The sequence below is a fragment of the Rhinocladiella mackenziei genome (assembly GCF_000835555.1).
Source record: "Rhinocladiella mackenziei CBS 650.93 unplaced genomic scaffold supercont1.5, whole genome shotgun sequence".
Lineage (NCBI taxonomy): Eukaryota > Fungi > Ascomycota > Eurotiomycetes > Chaetothyriales > Herpotrichiellaceae > Rhinocladiella > Rhinocladiella mackenziei.
The window spans coordinates 703,293-719,481 of record NW_013550600.1 but is presented as its reverse complement, the minus strand read 5'-3'; the positions used below and the strand labels follow the sequence as shown (position 1 = coordinate 719,481).

The 16,189-nt window shown below is 50.6% G+C and overlaps 7 protein-coding genes and 1 non-coding gene across 8 annotated transcripts; 4 read left to right on the top strand and 4 right to left on the bottom strand.

Annotated features, from left to right (window-relative positions):
- Positions 1–42: 42 nt before the first annotated feature.
- On the top strand, positions 43–1,440 carry Z518_06735 (uncharacterized protein; the record flags this gene model as incomplete). The annotated part of the gene is made up of 1 exon (XM_013414865.1): positions 43–1,440. One exon carries the CDS (start codon positions 43–45, stop codon positions 1,438–1,440), a length of 1,398 nt encoding a protein of 465 aa, XP_013270319.1.
- Positions 1,441–2,045: 605 nt separating this feature from the next.
- On the bottom strand, positions 2,046–3,145 carry Z518_06734 (uncharacterized protein; the record flags this gene model as incomplete). The annotated part of the gene is made up of 3 exons (XM_013414864.1): positions 2,046–2,890; positions 2,951–3,045; positions 3,093–3,145. 3 exons carry the CDS (start codon positions 3,143–3,145, stop codon positions 2,046–2,048), a joined length of 993 nt encoding a protein of 330 aa, XP_013270318.1.
- A 180-nt stretch (positions 3,146–3,325) lies between these two features.
- Positions 3,326–4,228, bottom strand: Z518_06733 (uncharacterized protein; the record flags this gene model as incomplete). The annotated part of the gene is made up of 1 exon (XM_013414863.1): positions 3,326–4,228. One exon carries the CDS (start codon positions 4,226–4,228, stop codon positions 3,326–3,328), a length of 903 nt encoding a protein of 300 aa, XP_013270317.1.
- A 1,077-nt stretch (positions 4,229–5,305) lies between these two features.
- Z518_06732 (uncharacterized protein) lies at positions 5,306–7,804 on the bottom strand (the record flags this gene model as incomplete). Its single annotated transcript, XM_013414862.1, has 1 exon — positions 5,306–7,804. The coding sequence occupies one exon, from the start codon at positions 7,802–7,804 to the stop codon at positions 5,306–5,308; it is 2,499 nt and encodes an 832-aa protein (XP_013270316.1).
- Positions 7,805–9,821: 2,017 nt separating this feature from the next.
- Z518_06731 (urea carboxylase) lies at positions 9,822–13,653 on the bottom strand (the record flags this gene model as incomplete). The annotated part of the gene is made up of 3 exons (XM_013414861.1): positions 9,822–10,066; positions 10,119–10,695; positions 10,747–13,653. The coding sequence occupies 3 exons, from the start codon at positions 13,651–13,653 to the stop codon at positions 9,822–9,824; spliced, it is 3,729 nt and encodes a 1,242-aa protein (XP_013270315.1).
- A 357-nt stretch (positions 13,654–14,010) lies between these two features.
- On the top strand, positions 14,011–14,291 carry Z518_06730 (lactam utilization protein lamB; the record flags this gene model as incomplete). Its single annotated transcript, XM_013414860.1, has 2 exons — positions 14,011–14,067; positions 14,115–14,291. The coding sequence occupies 2 exons, from the start codon at positions 14,011–14,013 to the stop codon at positions 14,289–14,291; spliced, it is 234 nt and encodes a 77-aa protein (XP_013270314.1).
- Positions 14,292–14,356: 65 nt separating this feature from the next.
- On the top strand, positions 14,357–14,872 carry Z518_06729 (lactam utilization protein lamB; the record flags this gene model as incomplete). Its single annotated transcript, XM_013414859.1, has 1 exon — positions 14,357–14,872. One exon carries the CDS (start codon positions 14,357–14,359, stop codon positions 14,870–14,872), a length of 516 nt encoding a protein of 171 aa, XP_013270313.1.
- Positions 14,873–15,518: 646 nt separating this feature from the next.
- Positions 15,519–15,618, top strand: Z518_06728. The gene has a single exon. It is a non-coding gene; the product is annotated as a tRNA-Glu (tRNA).
- Positions 15,619–16,189: the final 571 nt, after the last annotated feature.

Genomic DNA, 16,189 nt, shown 5'->3' with positions numbered 1-16,189 from the left:
CAAGTAGAGGCCGGCACGTCCAATGTCTCATTTGGTCGCATCATGGAGTCGTTCATCTCATGCAAGAGACGTCGCGTGTCAGCAGACACGCTGGCGAATCCCACTACGCCGTATGACGAAGACCACGAAGAGGAAACAACGGATGTCAAATTAGCGATTCTCTCGTCGCTATATCCAGAGAGGCACCAGAACGACCTGCTTGAAGTCCTGTTGAGCTACGAAGGCTCTGTTAACCTGGCTATCGAGTCCTTGTCAGCCTCGATAAAAGATTCACCGTCAACGCCAACGCGTCGACTCACCGCGCCTGGTCTGCAAAGTGCTCTTCCTTTCACGTTGGAGAATAAAAGCCCGTCAAAATCCGGGTTGCCACCGTTGACAAGGAAAGGGAAGACACTACACTTGTACACGCCGCAGGATATCGCGACACACACGCCCTGCTCCATCGTTCATAACTTCCTCCCACCGGATCTAGCCAACGCATTACTGGACGAACTTCTAGCCGAAGTCCCCAGCTACGAGAGTGTCAGGTTCAAAATCTTCGACCGTGTGGTCAAATCTCCGCACACGGCGTGCTTCTACGTTGACAGCCTGGTGGAACTCCAGCGCCAGAGGAGCGAGTACTACTACAACGGGAATGACTTGGGGGATATCCGCCAGATCCTCCCTGTGATGCGTCAAGTCAGCGACCTGGTTCGCGACGCCGTGAACAAGGAAATCGCCATTCGCATCCGTGACTTCTACCCTGACAGCAAGAAGCTCAAGTACCAGTCACCCCAAGAATGGCAACCGAACGCTGCGTTCGTGAATTGCTACGACGGAGGCGCCCAGCACGTCGGCTACCATTCTGACCAGCTTTCTTATCTCGGTCCACGACCCATCATCGGTAGCCTGAGCCTGGGCGTGGCACGAGAGTTTCGTGTGCGAAAAATCGTGCCCAAAGACGACCCGGACGACAACAAAGAGAAGACCAAGTCCGATTCGTCCAATCATCCAGCTTCTGCCGCCGACATCTCCGGTCAAATCGCCATTCATCTACCTCATAACTCACTTCTGGTCATGCACGCGGAGATGCAAGAGGAATGGAAACATAGCATCGCGCCGGCAGTGACCATCACGCCGCATCCGGTGGCAGGCAACAAGCGCATCAACATCACCTATCGCTGGTACCGAGAAGAATTCCGACCGAAACACACTCCAAAATGTCGTTGCGGCGTACCCTGCGTGTTGAAGACCGTGCAGAGACAAAGAGCCAATCGCGGGAGGTATATGTGGATGTGTCAAGTTGGGAACAAACCAGATGGAGGCAAGGGATGCGGGTGGTTTGAGTGGGCGAGGTTCACGGACGATGGAGTGCCGGTTGGTTGGAAAGTTGGTGGCAATGAAGATGCCAACAGAAAGAAGCGAGAGGATGCTTGTGATTCTGAGTTGGCGCATGACTAATGGAGTATAAACGTGATCATGAGAAAAGATTTGGAAGTGTATGTATCATTATTGGCCATCGTGGTCCTTGCTATTGTCACTGCGGCCATTGCTCTAAGCTCGACGAGGTCGTGGCCCTTCTCGTCGGGGTTGTCGTAGTCCGCCGCCCGCTCAATCGGATTCGGCGGCGTACAGCCGTCCTCGTTGCTGCCGCCATCGCCATTGCCATTTACTTCATGGCGTCATGGTCGTCATTGCTGTTATATTCTGCCGCCGCCAAAAAAAGGATTGCTTGGTTTCTGGGTCAGCGGAGGCGACAGATCATCTGAATCGCCTATATCTGTCGTAAACCATCTGGGCAATAGCTATCAGATCAGGGCGGTGAAAATTCTGCTTCATAATGCTTGTGTCGCTTGAAGCATTCCATCGAAAGCCGCATGCCCCGGATCATTTCAACGGTGGCAACTTCTCACCTTCCTCCGGTTGAAGGAACTGAGAGCAGCATGGACGCTCCGACAGAGGCAAGTACAGGAAATGATCACCGGCGAGGCCCAACCAGAAAATGGTCCATTCCATAACCTGAACATGTTCCGGTTATTCGTTGACAATTGGGGTGAGACGGTCCATCACAATGCCATGGTACTGGCATAACTTGACCATTCGCCTTTGAGCTCTTCGAAGCGCTCGTCGTCTAGTTTGGAAAAGCAGATTTGTCGGTCCGCCCAGGCAAGAGAATTCTGGCGAGGATCTGTTGTTGCCATGTCGACGGAAACACTTCCAGCTCGACCACCCCTTGTGTTGCCGAAAAGGGTGGCTTCACTGATGCTGGCCTCGATACCATTATTCACCCGTGATTCCCATACGCCATCCCATTTCCATTCCCCAGGATGTTTGGGCGAAGCGGGACTCCCACCATTGCTTCCAGTTACCGGACTTTTTGATTGAATTGCCTGCCTCGCCAGACCCCGATGAGCGCGCCAGGCATGCCACGCACTTGGGTCGCCCGCAGTATCAAGCGGCAGGTTGTCCAACAATGCATCATTTTCAAACGCCTCTTGAACATGGTTCAGCACTTTCAAGATTATGTCTCTTCGGTCCAGGTTGTCATCATTCATCTGAGCATCTTCAGCCGCATTTCCGGGACCTGGGAATGAAACGGTCGGAGATATTTGCGGATCCTTGTCATTTTCTGTCCCACCAGTTGCATCGCTTTTGCTGTCCGAAGAGCGGACACGAAGAAACCACCGTGGGAACCCATAGCGTAGACTGAACGATCCCGGGGGGAGGCGATCCTCATCTGAAGCGCTGACAGTGCCGATTGCATCCACCACACTGGTGCTGAACGTGTAGGTGGTCAATGGTACCACCAATGGGTGAAAGATATCGGTGGAGAAGGTGATCACCGGAGGATGTTCAGGGTAATCGTCGGGGAAGGAGATTTGGAAGCGAAGAACGGCTCCAGCATATGGCCCTACAGTGTTCAAGTCAGTTCACGCTTGAGGTTTCGATCACGTCGTTGCGATGGTAGCACCTTTATGTACAAAGAGGACCGCAGCCCAGAGAGATGGGTCACCGGGGGTAAGCGAGAGATAGAGGCCCTCAGGGCAATTATCCTTGAGAGAAGAGCTGGGGATGGTTAGCCCGGGTCGTCAGAGCTTGGCACCTTCACTCACAAGTCCAGGACAAGCTGTTGTCGACGAAAAGAAGGAAGCAAAAGAGTGGACATTGTACATTGATGAGGAGGGAAGATACGCGGTTGGAGAAGGCGGAGTCTACGGTAATCCCGCCAACCTTGGGAAGTCCTATATCAGCCTCAGCAACAATTTAGAGAGTAGATATTCAGCGATTGGTCACAGTGAATGACTACGTGCTAGACGAGACGCAACGATTGGAGGGAAGAAAAAAATCAAGGCGTTTTCCTTCGACTCCGAGCCACGGCATCAATGCCGTCGTTTACACCTCCAATGATTCCCTCGAGGAACCATGACCCAGCATCAATACAAGCGCCTCCCACCCGCCCATTTTTAACCCGAATCAAGGCCTTCTGCCACAGCAAACTTCGCTCACCAAGAGTGGTAGTCAAATCAAGACCATTGGCGATCACTCGCTCAGTCACCTGGTGTTGGCGTTCAAATTGCAGGATGCGATTGAGAAATGTCATAATGAACGGCAAAACGAAGAGAAACCCCGCAAAGAGCCAGCATATAGCTTGAGCGACACCCTGCCTCAAAATGTTCGGAGACCGTCGAGCCTGGACGTCTGTGATCTCGGCCGACCGAAAGATGAGTTGAGGGGACATGCTGGCCCGTAAAGACTCGATCTCAAGAGGGGTTAGATCCGAGGGTAACGCCATATGCATATATCGTAAAGCGTCAATATGCATGCTTCGAAGAGCGGTGGGCTCTCCACCCTGCTCGGCTTGTGTTTTGGCAGTCACCCATAATCTCACGCCTGTTGCGGCAACATCCCAATCCACACCAGACCTTGTTTCAGGTTGTGGAAGCACTCCGAGGCTCAGTTCTTGAGATGATAGTCTTCCCTCTGAGCTGTCTGGTCTTATGGTTGGAGCACTAGTCCCACTAGAAGGAATGGTGAAGGCGTAGCCATGGGTCGTCTCCTTCTCTTTGGTAGACTCAATACACGATAGGGTATATGCTCTCCTTCGGACGACCGAAGCAATGACAATGGACCTCGCGGAATGGCGTAGGGAGGTCAATATTGGTATCCTCGAACGAACGACTGAGGGGATCATGGTATAGAAGGTTGACTTGGAGATCTCGTCGCAAGGCGCGGGGTTCGGAGCCGCCATAGCTCTCCTTGAGGAGTTGTGGTGAGTAACCCTCCTCTGCTGGATCGGCTAGTGTCTCGTCAGGTATGCAATCGAGGTCGACAAGGGCGCAGGCAAAGCCCACACGAGGGATACTCAAGTCAAATCATAAACAGAAGTCATATCAACACGCAGAGGGAGGAGCAGCATGTTATCAAAGCTCTCCATGGGGGTTTGTTTCACATGCACACACTCCGACCGCTCATGCACGACATACGAGGGAAGCGAAAGAACTGCCCTGTTCTTTTTCTCTTATTATTTATTAAATCTTCACATGCAAAATAAGTTTGTTGAGAGCTTGTTTGGCATGTTTTCGCCTAGTGGCCGGCTTGGGAGGCCTGTCCCCTGCGATTACCCGGAGCTTGCGTATGATAGGAGAGCCGGGTGCACATGGAGTTTGAATGTCATACATACAGCACGTGTTCCTCTTCTGCAGATGGCGGATTGATGTGGGTAAAGGTTTCTCGCCAGAGAAAGCAGTTTATGAACTGTTGGGGGAATTGCTCGGACCGGATTTACTTTCTACCGAATCCACTTTGACGGGGGGTGCCGCAAAGTCCTCAGCACTTCGCGAAGTCACTCCGAACTAGATATTTGGCATCGATCAGACCAGCCTCCCGGTGTATGAAGGAAAAGGCCGGCCGCTCTCGACGTAAGAGACACCCCTACCCATGACTCGACACATGATCACATATTTAGAAGAGAACCTGAATCATCTCATGCCATTGGCAGGGCGTGGGCTTTCCACATCGACAGTCCAGGTAGCACCCACCAAAAAAGTCTCCAGAGCGATGATTCGTGTTTCGGGGCATTATGATTTAATTAATTTCCTCCACTCGTCATCAAGGACGCCCTGGAACCCTCGTATATAAATGTAATGTAGCAAGCCACGCCCTGCGCCCTAACTTGACACCAGCCCAACCCATACCAGCGGACTCTGTTGAGGAGACACGCTCTTTTTGGCCATGTATATAATGAGAATCAGAATTATCAGCTATCCTCTGAGTTCAACCCCCAAAATTTTGGTTTCATTCTTATGAGGCCCTACTGTCTTTGGAGTCAATTTCTCATTCCATTGAATCCAGCCATATGACCCGTCAGCTGGTTCATGCCCTGTTCCGTCATGAAGTCATGGTTCTCTGGCAGTTTCCGCGGCGCAGGCATTCCCGTGGGTGCGACCATTCCCATCATCGGATTCGCACCGCCGTACGAGGCAAACAAAGTGTCACCGGGAATGCTCGATGAGAATGGCGCCGATGTCAAAGCTCCCATGTCTCCAGACATTGCTCCTTGACCATCCAAACCCACGTCAAAATTCATGTCGTCCATCATCCCGAGATCGAGATTGCTGAAGTCGATGCTGTCAAAGTCATAATCCATATTTGGCTCAAAAGTGGAGGCCATAGCAGAATTGGGCGCACTCCCGACGTCCGATGTCATGGCGGAGAAAGAGGTGGTATCAATGGAAACACTTCTTCGCTGCTGCGTAGATACTGGTTTGGACTTGTTGCCGCCCTTGATCACGTATGGCGCCATGATAGGCACTTCGGCCAAGGTCTGGGTCATCATGGCTTCAGTGAGAGTGCCAATGCCCTGCTGATACTTGAAGGTGTCGAGCCATTGCTGATTGTCAGCGCAGGTCCAGTTCCATGGATCATTGTCCTCATAAATGATCATACGAGCTTGATCCTGAATCTCTTGATCCGTGGGGATTTTGCCGGCGATTTTCTGCTGAGATACGAACTTGGTCAGTTCTTGCTCCAATCTACCCCAACAGTTGGAATCTTTGGTAATCTGATCAGGCTCTGTGCTCTCTGCAGAGGTGCCGTTGGTCAACCCGGCGTCGGTGTTGGCCGAAGGTGTGGCCTGAGCTCTGGCGACATAGGGCTCCATGGTCATCCGTTCGTGTCCGATGAGGTATGGGGGAATGGCATTTTCAACCAGTCTCTCGACGTACGGTTCAAAGCCCCAACCGTTGGCCCACATGCTCATGTCTGCCCCATTCCGAAAATGTGCAGCCAAGTGGTCGGCACGTTGTTGCCACGTGGTGAACTTGGACGGACAAAATCCGCAGGCCGATTTGATTTCGTTGGTGGTGCTCTTCCAGGTGTCCATGTGAGACTGCACTTTGGCATTGTGCATCAATTTGAGATGCTGGCTCAAATGGTCTTTCCGATAGAAGGTACGTTCTTGCATAGTCTTTTCTTGACAAGCAGCGAAATTGTGGGTCTCCAAATGGTCGGCAGTCACGTTTGCTTCCCGACAGAAAACGCAAACTTCTCTTCCCGTCAATGGATCAGTCATAGTGCCTCCAGTGGGGCAGCACGTCCATCGTTCCAGTGCCAAATGCAAGGACTTTTCGTGACGCTGCCAATCATATTTGGCCGGGAAGGAATCCGTGCAAAATGTACACTGGAATATCCTCGCATTTCGAGACTTGGCCTGTTGTGCAGCGGTGCGCTGTGTCATCGGTGCTCTCCGGCGCCTTCGTCGATCTTGGGACGAAGCGAATGACCCCTTGGATCGGTTTGACCTCGAAGAAGCAAAGGTAAGATCGGAATTGCTGGATTCTCTTGTTTCAAAACTGCTCACGGATGGAGCGCGGAACATGGAGAAAGAAGAGTCATCTTCGCTGGACGCCTTCCTGGAGCTGGGTCGGGAGTTATGAAGGCTGGACACGGATGGGTTGCGGACGGGCAGAGGCGTGCAGGTGACGGCTCTGGCAATGGCCGTCATCGACGCAGGTTCGTGTTCGGGGGGAGAGGCTTTCCATCGGTCCAAGGGGTTTAGATCTGCCATTTCCCGGTTCTCCCGTCTCGGGGGGATGTCGATGGCGCCGAGCATGGGAGACGACGGCCCTGAAGCAGGCCGGACTTTGCCTCGTCTACGTGCATTGGCCAGCCAATTGGAGATTTGGCTTCTCTTGAGGCCGGTGACTTGCTTGAGCTCGTCCTTTTCTCGTTCATTGGGGTATGGATGATCAGAATGCTCCGCAAGCCACTGCTTCAAGATTTTAACGGCGTCTCTGGGAAAGCGGGCGCCAGTTTTCCGGCCCCGGCCCTCTTCCATGGACTTCATAGCCCTTCTGCGTTCGGTCAAGGAACCCTCGCAGACCTGTTGGTCTTCTGTGATACCCGGAAACGTGCTGACGAAGCCCTTGGGGATCTTCGGGTGGACAAAGCTACATTCTCGGTAAAGGGAGATGCAACAAGTGCAGCCCGTAACCAATGCTCCTCTTGTCGCCAAAAAACAGTCCAACCCCATTCTTGCACAAAGATCACATGACTCTTTGGCACGAAACATGGGGTAGTCAGTAGAGATATCAGAAGTATGTGGAATGGCTTCGATTTCCACATTGTTGATGAGTTTGAGCATGATGGTTCCAGGGGGAGACGTTGTTGGTCGACTAGCCGGAAGAGCATTGGACTTATCGAAAAAAAGTGATTCATAGCATTCATTAGCCTCCTGCTCATTGGCTTCGCCTGCTAATGAAGAACAATCATCCAGGTCCAAGCCTGGGATGGTATTGGAAGCATCCTCAAAATCAAAATACTCCATGGTGTTACCAAGTCTTACCACGATCCCCAATGGCGGGATCAAATCATGCCTCACGGGATGGAAAAGGAGGAGAAGAATAGAAAAAGTCAGATCTCGTGTCTGAGATATTCAATTCAGCCTTCCCCGTCGGATAATGAATACGAATGTCCGAGGTCGGTGGGGGTGAAAAATGACTCCTCAGGCCGGCCTGCACGCCCTTCACACGACATTGACAAGGCCCTTTTGGGGTCTTTGCGTCTTTGGTGGGCACATCTGAGTACGCTATCTGGGGGGGGGGGGGTTTGGCCAACCCGCGTTGTGTCTTTGGTCGACGGCTGATTGTGGTACCTTCCAGAAGCCTACTCCATGTGAGCCTAATGCGGTTCCTCCTTCCATTCGCAGCATTAGCTTGGGTTGTGGGGTTTTACACTCGCAAAGGCCCCCATCACACTTTCTGTTAGCGTACTCAAGCATTGGCTGGGGCGTTCATATCCCGCCAATCGCTTCCCAATCTCAGAGGTGACAGTCGAAGCAAGCTGACAAAGCTGTGAAACTCTGAACCACGTAGTGATACGGTGATGCTTAATCGCGCATTTCGCATAATTGGGGAAAGTGTTCCCTGTTGTCCCGAGCATTTATTGGCATAGGTAAACGGTTGTCTGGGGTTGGGGTGCGCTCCGAGTTTCGGATCGAAAGGGGGCTCTGCAAACGCTGCCGAATGCGATGATGGTAATATGGGCATTCGCAAAGAGTGGGATGTGACTTCTAAACACACTTATGATTTCAGGCCTGTCAACATTGCACCACCATCTTTTGGATGAATATGTCATCTCGCAAAGATGGCCGCATGATTTCGGCAGGAACAGGACGGCTAAGAAAGGAACACCGAGCAGGGAAGATTTGTCGTTGCGATAAGTACAAGTCTGTTCAAATTGACATCCTCGCTATCATGACCAAGGGCCAGGTGTTTGGTTGAAGCCGAAAGGAATGATCTCTTTAGGTCTGCTCGGGAAATGGGCAACAACCCTGTCAAAGCCAAAAATTCTGAGGTGATTCACTTCTTGCCTCCATGAGTAGTGTCCTTTCAGCTTCCAAAAGTTCATATTAGGTGCCCTCTTCACCATACCAGCAACGGACATCCCACACCTGTCGAAACGAATCACCTCGAACCAGGTAACCTTTCTGACCAATGATTGAACGGATGGAGCGACGGCAGTTGGCAAAATTTCATGACAGCAATGCCCGCCTCGAGTGCATCACAAGCAGTAGAAACCCTACGACATTCGGCAATCCGGCAGCAGATGACGTGACGGGCAACGCGGACGCTGACTATCTTGTGAACAGGAGGCACAGCTTTGAAATATCGACTTTCCACCGTATGGTAGTTGACTGCGAGAATATCGGGAGTGTCGACGGCATCCATATGGGAGGGACGGCTTGGTCATATTCAGCTAATCAGCTGCAATATGATGCCTGTAGACTCTCCTCGGGGACAACAATCATAGCAGCGATAAAATCATGCTAGGGTAAGCAAGCAATGAGAAGTACCCAAGATATCTCAGGAATCAACATTATCACTCGATGTGTTGTCAGGATCGGACGCTTGGTTTTCCATTCTTCTCTCCCTTTTTATCTTTTCCGTGCTCCTTACCGTGGTTCTCCCCCCCCCCCCCCAAAAACTGATCACTGGATAGGGAGACATGTCGTGGATGTCGTCTTGACCAAAAAGGGAAGTCCATGCTAGTGTGGCACCGGCTCACACAATCAAACTTCCCTTTCATTAGAGTCTTGTTAGAGGCTTAGCCACAGAGAACCTAGCGAATATATGGGATGGGTGGCGTGATGTTGAAAGGGAATAAATATTACTTTCCTTTATAGGAGGCCCGTTTTTTTCCTGAAATTTCTTTCCAGGTGGGACTCAACAGTCCGAAACAGCGTTGGGTGCATTGGGCATCACACAGAAATGGTATGGCGGAAGCAGGATCACAAATCGAGGCTTAGACGTCATTTTTGAGATAGTGAAAGTTTGCTCCTACTCTCATGTCTTTTTCGGCTTGCGCAGCAGCATCAACGGGTTTCCCGCTTGCACGACGTCGTTGGGCTTTACCAGCATCTTCTCAACTGTGGCCCCTTCCATGATTGGTTCTGTTTTGACAGGAATTTCAAGCTTCATCGCCTCCAGGATGGATACCACTTGCTCGACCTTGACGGAGTCACCTTCCTTGACTTCGACTTTCCAGACATTGGCATTCAGGGGTGCCTCGACCGCGATGATATCTGGATCTAAGGCACGTTAGCTGTTTCATCCACTTGGCGGAAGAAGAGGAGAATATACCGTGGAGCAGCCCTTCAACCGTATCCAGGCTCACCTTTGCAGCCTCCTTCTCTTTATTCCATTTCTCAAGGAGTTCTTTCTCCAGCTTGTCCATCTCGGCTTGTGCCTCTCGCTGTTTGGCTCGGATCTCCTTCACTTCATCCTTGGTGTCTTTCAGCAGTTGATTATGCTCCTTCATGTCGAATTCGGTGTCCTCATACTCGTACTCATAGCGACCACTTCGGAACGTGGCCATCATGCCCTCGTACTCGCTCTCGGTGACTTCGTAGAAGGTAATTTGGTCAAAATCTTCAAACAGCCACGGTTTCTCCGAGTTGTACCCTTTCTTGAAACCAAGAATATCAGCCCCCGGAATGGAAAGTCCGGTATTCATGTAGCCACCTGGCGACTCGACGTTGTACAGTGCCATGCAAGATCCTCCCCAGCCCACTTGGCCTTCTGGGGTGTGAACACGAGACGGATTCATTTTGGGGCATTGGATGCGTTGACGAGGATCAATGGGCAAGGCGATCGGCAGTGCCACAAAGAAGCCCACCGCAACCACCATCAACGAGGATTTTGTAAAGACGTCCCGCAGCTGCGCGATGTGTCAGGAGGGGACGGTATCACAATCAGAGAGCACACCTACCTGTTGCATGGTAAATGCATTATTTTTCGCCACAAATTCCAGAGGGTCAGGTAAGTAAGACGCATACGGCCTTTGAGTCTCCATGTACCTCTGCAGACTTTCCTTCTGCCTCTTACTCTCAAATGTAATGGGCAGTTTGTATTTGCGACTGGGAAACCTGGCTTCACTCAAATCGCCAAGTTCAGTTTCAAGTTTCAGGAGATAGTCCAACATCTTCTGTCGATTGACTTTCATGGAATCATAGTAAAGCATCAATGAGTTCCCACATGCCATACCGGTGTGCAGTGCTCCACTGGAGAATGATATGTCTCCGGTCGACTCTCGGAGCTTCCGATACAATGCAACGGCACGGCACCGATAGTTTAGATCGAAGGAGCCGTGACCGTAGTCGATCAAGATAAAGTCGTCACCACCCTGGCGATAGGAGACCAGCGGCCGGTTGCCTTCTTCTTTGATTTGATGGATGACGGCTGGCTCCCAGCCTTTGTTCTCCACAGATGGAGGTAATCCTTGATATCTCAAAGAAAAAACGTCATCGAAAGAGGCTTTGCCATTGCAACAGTCGTGGATCCACCCTAGAAACTCTTCGACTGCTTTTCGCTTGGCGATGGCGTCCTGGTATGACACCCGTTTGAATCTGAGCTTATTGCCAGCCTTCATCTGCCCTAGTCGCCAGTAGTCTGCCTTGACAATGGTCGTCGCAGACACAAAGCCACCAAAATCAGGAGCATCGATCGGGAATAGGCATGGGTCGTCTCCTGTCCAGTTGACCGTGCCAACCGGATACCCATACTCGATGACATTTGAGGGATGCGCTCCTCCTTCACCTCCGTCGGTCCTTGCCCATTTTGGTTTTGGTCCAATGAGCCGAATACCTCCTCGAGCGGCGTTATGTGAAATGGTCCAAGTGCTGTTGTAGAACTCCTCTATGGATTCCGCGGCAATGAATCCTTCGTCATAGGGACCTGGCATAGCAAAAAGATCCCATTCTGCGGGATATTGAGGAATGAGATATTCTGGTAGTTTCAGTTCACCTTGGATTTCAGGGAGATCTTTCGTGATACCCAGCAGATCACCAGCGGCAAGCGCTCTTCCTTGATAGCCACCCACGGCTGTCATTGGAGCAGTTGATTTGGATCCAAACCACGTTGCAATGCTCGGGAGACCTCCGTAGATGGCCAAATATGATCTGCATCCACCTCCTGTCGTCTTTCCAATAGTCAGGCGTTGATTGGCCTCAATCTTCATTCGTGTCCACATTGATACAGGTGCGCCATCGAGCTTGACGTCCATCGGAGCTCCACAAATAGCAACGATCGCAGGGCCCAGGAATCTTAGGTCAGGTCCGCTCAAAGTGATCTCAATTCCTTCTTTTCCGGGTGGATTCCCAACGAGGGCATTGGCGATACGAAATGCCAGAGGGTCCATGGGACCGGAATGTGAGAAACCTCTTCCAATCGTAGGTCGACCAGGCCAATCTTCGATCAATGTGTAAGCGCCACCTTGCAGCACATCTATTGCAGCCGGTTGGTACTGGAAAGAGTCCAAGAACCTGGTCAGTGTCTTTCCAGATTTGAATGTGTGGTCTTGCAAAATGGCGGCCAGAAAGTCCATATTGGTTGGAGGTCCAAAGATCTTCGAATTCTCCAGCATCTCGGATATTCCTCTGATGGCTTCATCCCTATTCGAAGCATGCACCATGACCTTCGCCAGTAATGGATCATAGAATGATGTGACCTTAGTGCCGGTATGGACCCAACCATCGATCCTTGAGCCTGGAACTTCTTTCCATGACACGTGCTGCAACGTTCCTGGTGATGGTGCATAACCTTTCGCTGGATTCTCGGCGTACACTCTCACCTCCACTGCTGCCCCTGTTGGACCTTTGAGTCGGATACTATGCAAATGGTCACCCGGTAGGCCGCCTTTTCCGCACAACTCGGCATCAGCTTGCTTCAGCATCAACTCCACCAGATCAACACCGTAACACATTTCCGTAATGCCATGTTCTACCTGCAGCCGTGTGTTCATTTCCAGAAAGAAGTAGTCTCCAGATTCATCATCCACAAGATACTCGACAGTCCCAGCGGAGCCATACTTGGTTGACTCGGCGAGTCGGACAGCCGCCGACCCTAGTATTTCGCGCAGCTCAGGATGTTTCATCACGAAGGGACTAGGACATTCTTCGATCACTTTCTGATGTCGACGTTGAATTGAGCACTCACGCTCGCCGAAATGGACTGCTTGACCAAGACCGTTGCCAAAGACTTGGACTTCGATGTGGTGTGAAGATGGATAGTACTTCTCGATGAATAGGCCAGAGTTCTTGAACAATGTCTCGCCTCGAGATTGGACCGTTTTGAATGACTGGCGAACGTCGTTTTCGCCATAACACGTCAACAGGCCCATCCCACCACCTCCTGCAGTAGCCTTGAGCATGACCGGGAAGCCCAGCTTCTTTGCTTCATCGACCGCTTCCTCTTCCGAACCGACAAGGCCTTTGGTTCCGGGGACGATTGGGACATCTACTTTCGCCGCGAGGTCACGGGCAGTATGTTTGATTCCAAAATCTTCGATGCACTTTGGGCTTGGTCCAACAAAGGCCATTCCGGCTTCTGCGACCTGGCGGGCAAAGTGGGTATTCTCAGACAAGAATCCATAACCTGGGATCACTGCATCAGCGCCTTTTGCCTTGGCAAGTTCAACGATGTGCTTTTCATCGATATATCCCTTTGCATCAGGGCCGGAAAGGAGGACGGCTTCATCTGCCGCACCAACATGAGCCGAGGCGGCATCCGTGCTCGTGTATATGGAGATTGTCTTGATACCGAGCCTTCGGGCGGTTTTGCAGATACGTACTGCAATCTCACCTCGATTTGCGACGAGCAATGTCTTCAGCTTCTCCATCGCGCGAGCGTGAGGATGGAGGAGGATAGGATGTAGGACAATTTGTCGAAGGAATTTGGAGCAGATCCGAGAAACGCTGGCATTATCAGCTTCCTTGCAAATTGCTTGGATATCTTGAGCAGAACATTTGCCTTGATTGGACCTGATGGACAAGGTTCCCCAAGGAATATGAGGGGAGTGGAGTTTATCTTTTGCGAGAACACCTCCACCTCGTTGATCTCCGTCATCATGGTGACGTACTGCTTGTCGAGTGGTCTGATATACCGGTGTTCCCTTGGACCGGAGAAGCAGATATTGAGGGAGCAAGAGGAAGCGTGGTGTGTTTATCCCCCAAGTGTTTCTCCGGATCTTATAAACATGGCTCCTCCACCAATCAAACACAAAGCGCTACTGAATGTCGATTTAGGGGAGGCGGTAAGCGATTTGAGCTGAGTCCTTGACCATATCTGACAGAAAATTAGTATGGAAACTATGTGTGCGGCCCGGATCTGGAGCTTCTGCCCTTGATCGACCATGCCAACGTTGCATGTGGTTTCCACGCTGGCGACCCATTGATCATGCAGGAGACCGTGCGAAACTGTCGGGAACATAACATCAAAGTGGGCGCTCATCCGGGACTTCCGGATATTCAAGGCTAGTGTTGCAGATGATGGAAAGGAGTCTCGATTGACAGCATCCAGGCTTTGGTCGACGTGAGATCAAAATGTCGCCAGATGAACTGACCGCTATCACTGTCTATCAAGTCGGAGCATTGAAGGGGTTTCTTGATCGAGAAGGCGTTCCGCTGCATCATGTCAAGCCGCATGGTGTTCTGTACGGTATGATGTGCAGGGACTATGACATTGCAAAAGCTGTCATGGAAGGGATACCTAAAGGCATTCCTGTCTTTGGACTGGCCGGAACCAACATGGAAAAAGCCGCGAATGATCTGGGGATACCCTTTTGGGCCGAAATGTACGGCGATGTGAAATATAGCAGCGATGGGATGCTGGTTATTGACAGAAAAAAGAAGCCCTGGGACTTAGAGGATGTGAGGAAGCATGTCAGCCAGCAGCTGAACTCGCAGTCTGTGACGGCGACGGACGGGAGTGTGGTACAATTGCCTGTCAAGGAGTACCCAATATCCATTTGCTGCCATTCAGACTCACCTGGGTGTCTTGGGATTATTAAGACCACAAAGGAGGTCATTGATGAGTTCAACAGGAAACATGGAAGATAGCCTTGGAGAATGTTTGGTTATCATGAAGAGGTGTGCTCTTCGTAATTTGATATTCGAGGTGGTGCCTGCGATAAATCGTGTCATTCCGAAATACGAAATCTTCCACTCACATAGTACACCATGAAATGTTTCGAGGCATTTCAGAGAACTTTTTCTGCTTTCTGCGTGATGGTGATCACTTCAGGTAAGTCGTGAATTCATATTTATCCCCCAAAGTTTCTCTGCTGCGTTTCTCCAGTATCAGGCCTAAGGGATATGCATGATCAAGGCACGCCGCAGCCTTGTGAGCACAAAATTGACCGATTTCTGTAAGAAGACAAAGAAAGAGAAGGGAAGAGAATGTGGGTTCGACGCAAAGCTGCAAGACCAAACACAAAGTCAACTCCGCAACGCAACCAATGGTCAGCCAATGAGCTTTAGACGAACGACATGCCAAAAGCAACAGCAAAAACAACAGAACGGGATGGACATTTCTAAAGAAAAGATGACTTTCTGATTATTCTTGCGATGATTGCGCCCGAAGAATCGACTAGCCCAAATCTTCCCTGAAGTTTCGGTGCTGGTAGCTACCCATGGCCGACGTTTTGCCGAGAAATTGAGAGTCATAAATTTGAATTTTGCATTTTATCGAACAAATAGTACTCCATCCGAGCTGGTGTAGAGGTAACATCTGTCGCTCTCATTTCTGATCCAGAATTGCAATGAAAGCCGCCGACATGCCCGGGGTTCGATTCCCCGGCTCGGAGAAAACTTTTTTTGGTCTAATTTTTTTGGTCCATTTCTTCATGAATTTGCAGCTTGACAAACTTTTTGATCCAAAACAAGGGAATTTTGGAGGTAGCAGTTCTGTGTGCGACAATCATGTGCCAACGAGTTTCGCCAAGTCTCAGGCGTTCAGGAAATATTTTTAGATTTGGATCCCTGCGGAACCTCTCCAAAGATCAAATGCGGCGCACCCTACCAGCGGATTGATAAAATGATTATTGCAGCAAATCGACATCATTCAAGCATTCCAACGATACCATTTTCATCCTTCTTCCCCCGACTCCCATGCCATTCATGTGATTATTATACCTACACTCTTCCAGCCTTGTTGTCTTTCCCTGCCCAGTGCAAGTTTTGCAAGCGGGAATGTAGGTTGAAATGCATGGATGGGCTTCAAGAAACCATATTCTGGGTATTCCTCGAAATTCAAACATGACAGATTGCCATGACAATTTCATTTCATTTCACTTACCTCAACGGAATGACAGTATCTCCTTACTAGCTAGAAGTTATTAGGTGAATGCTTGGATCAGCACTATTTGGGGATTGGGA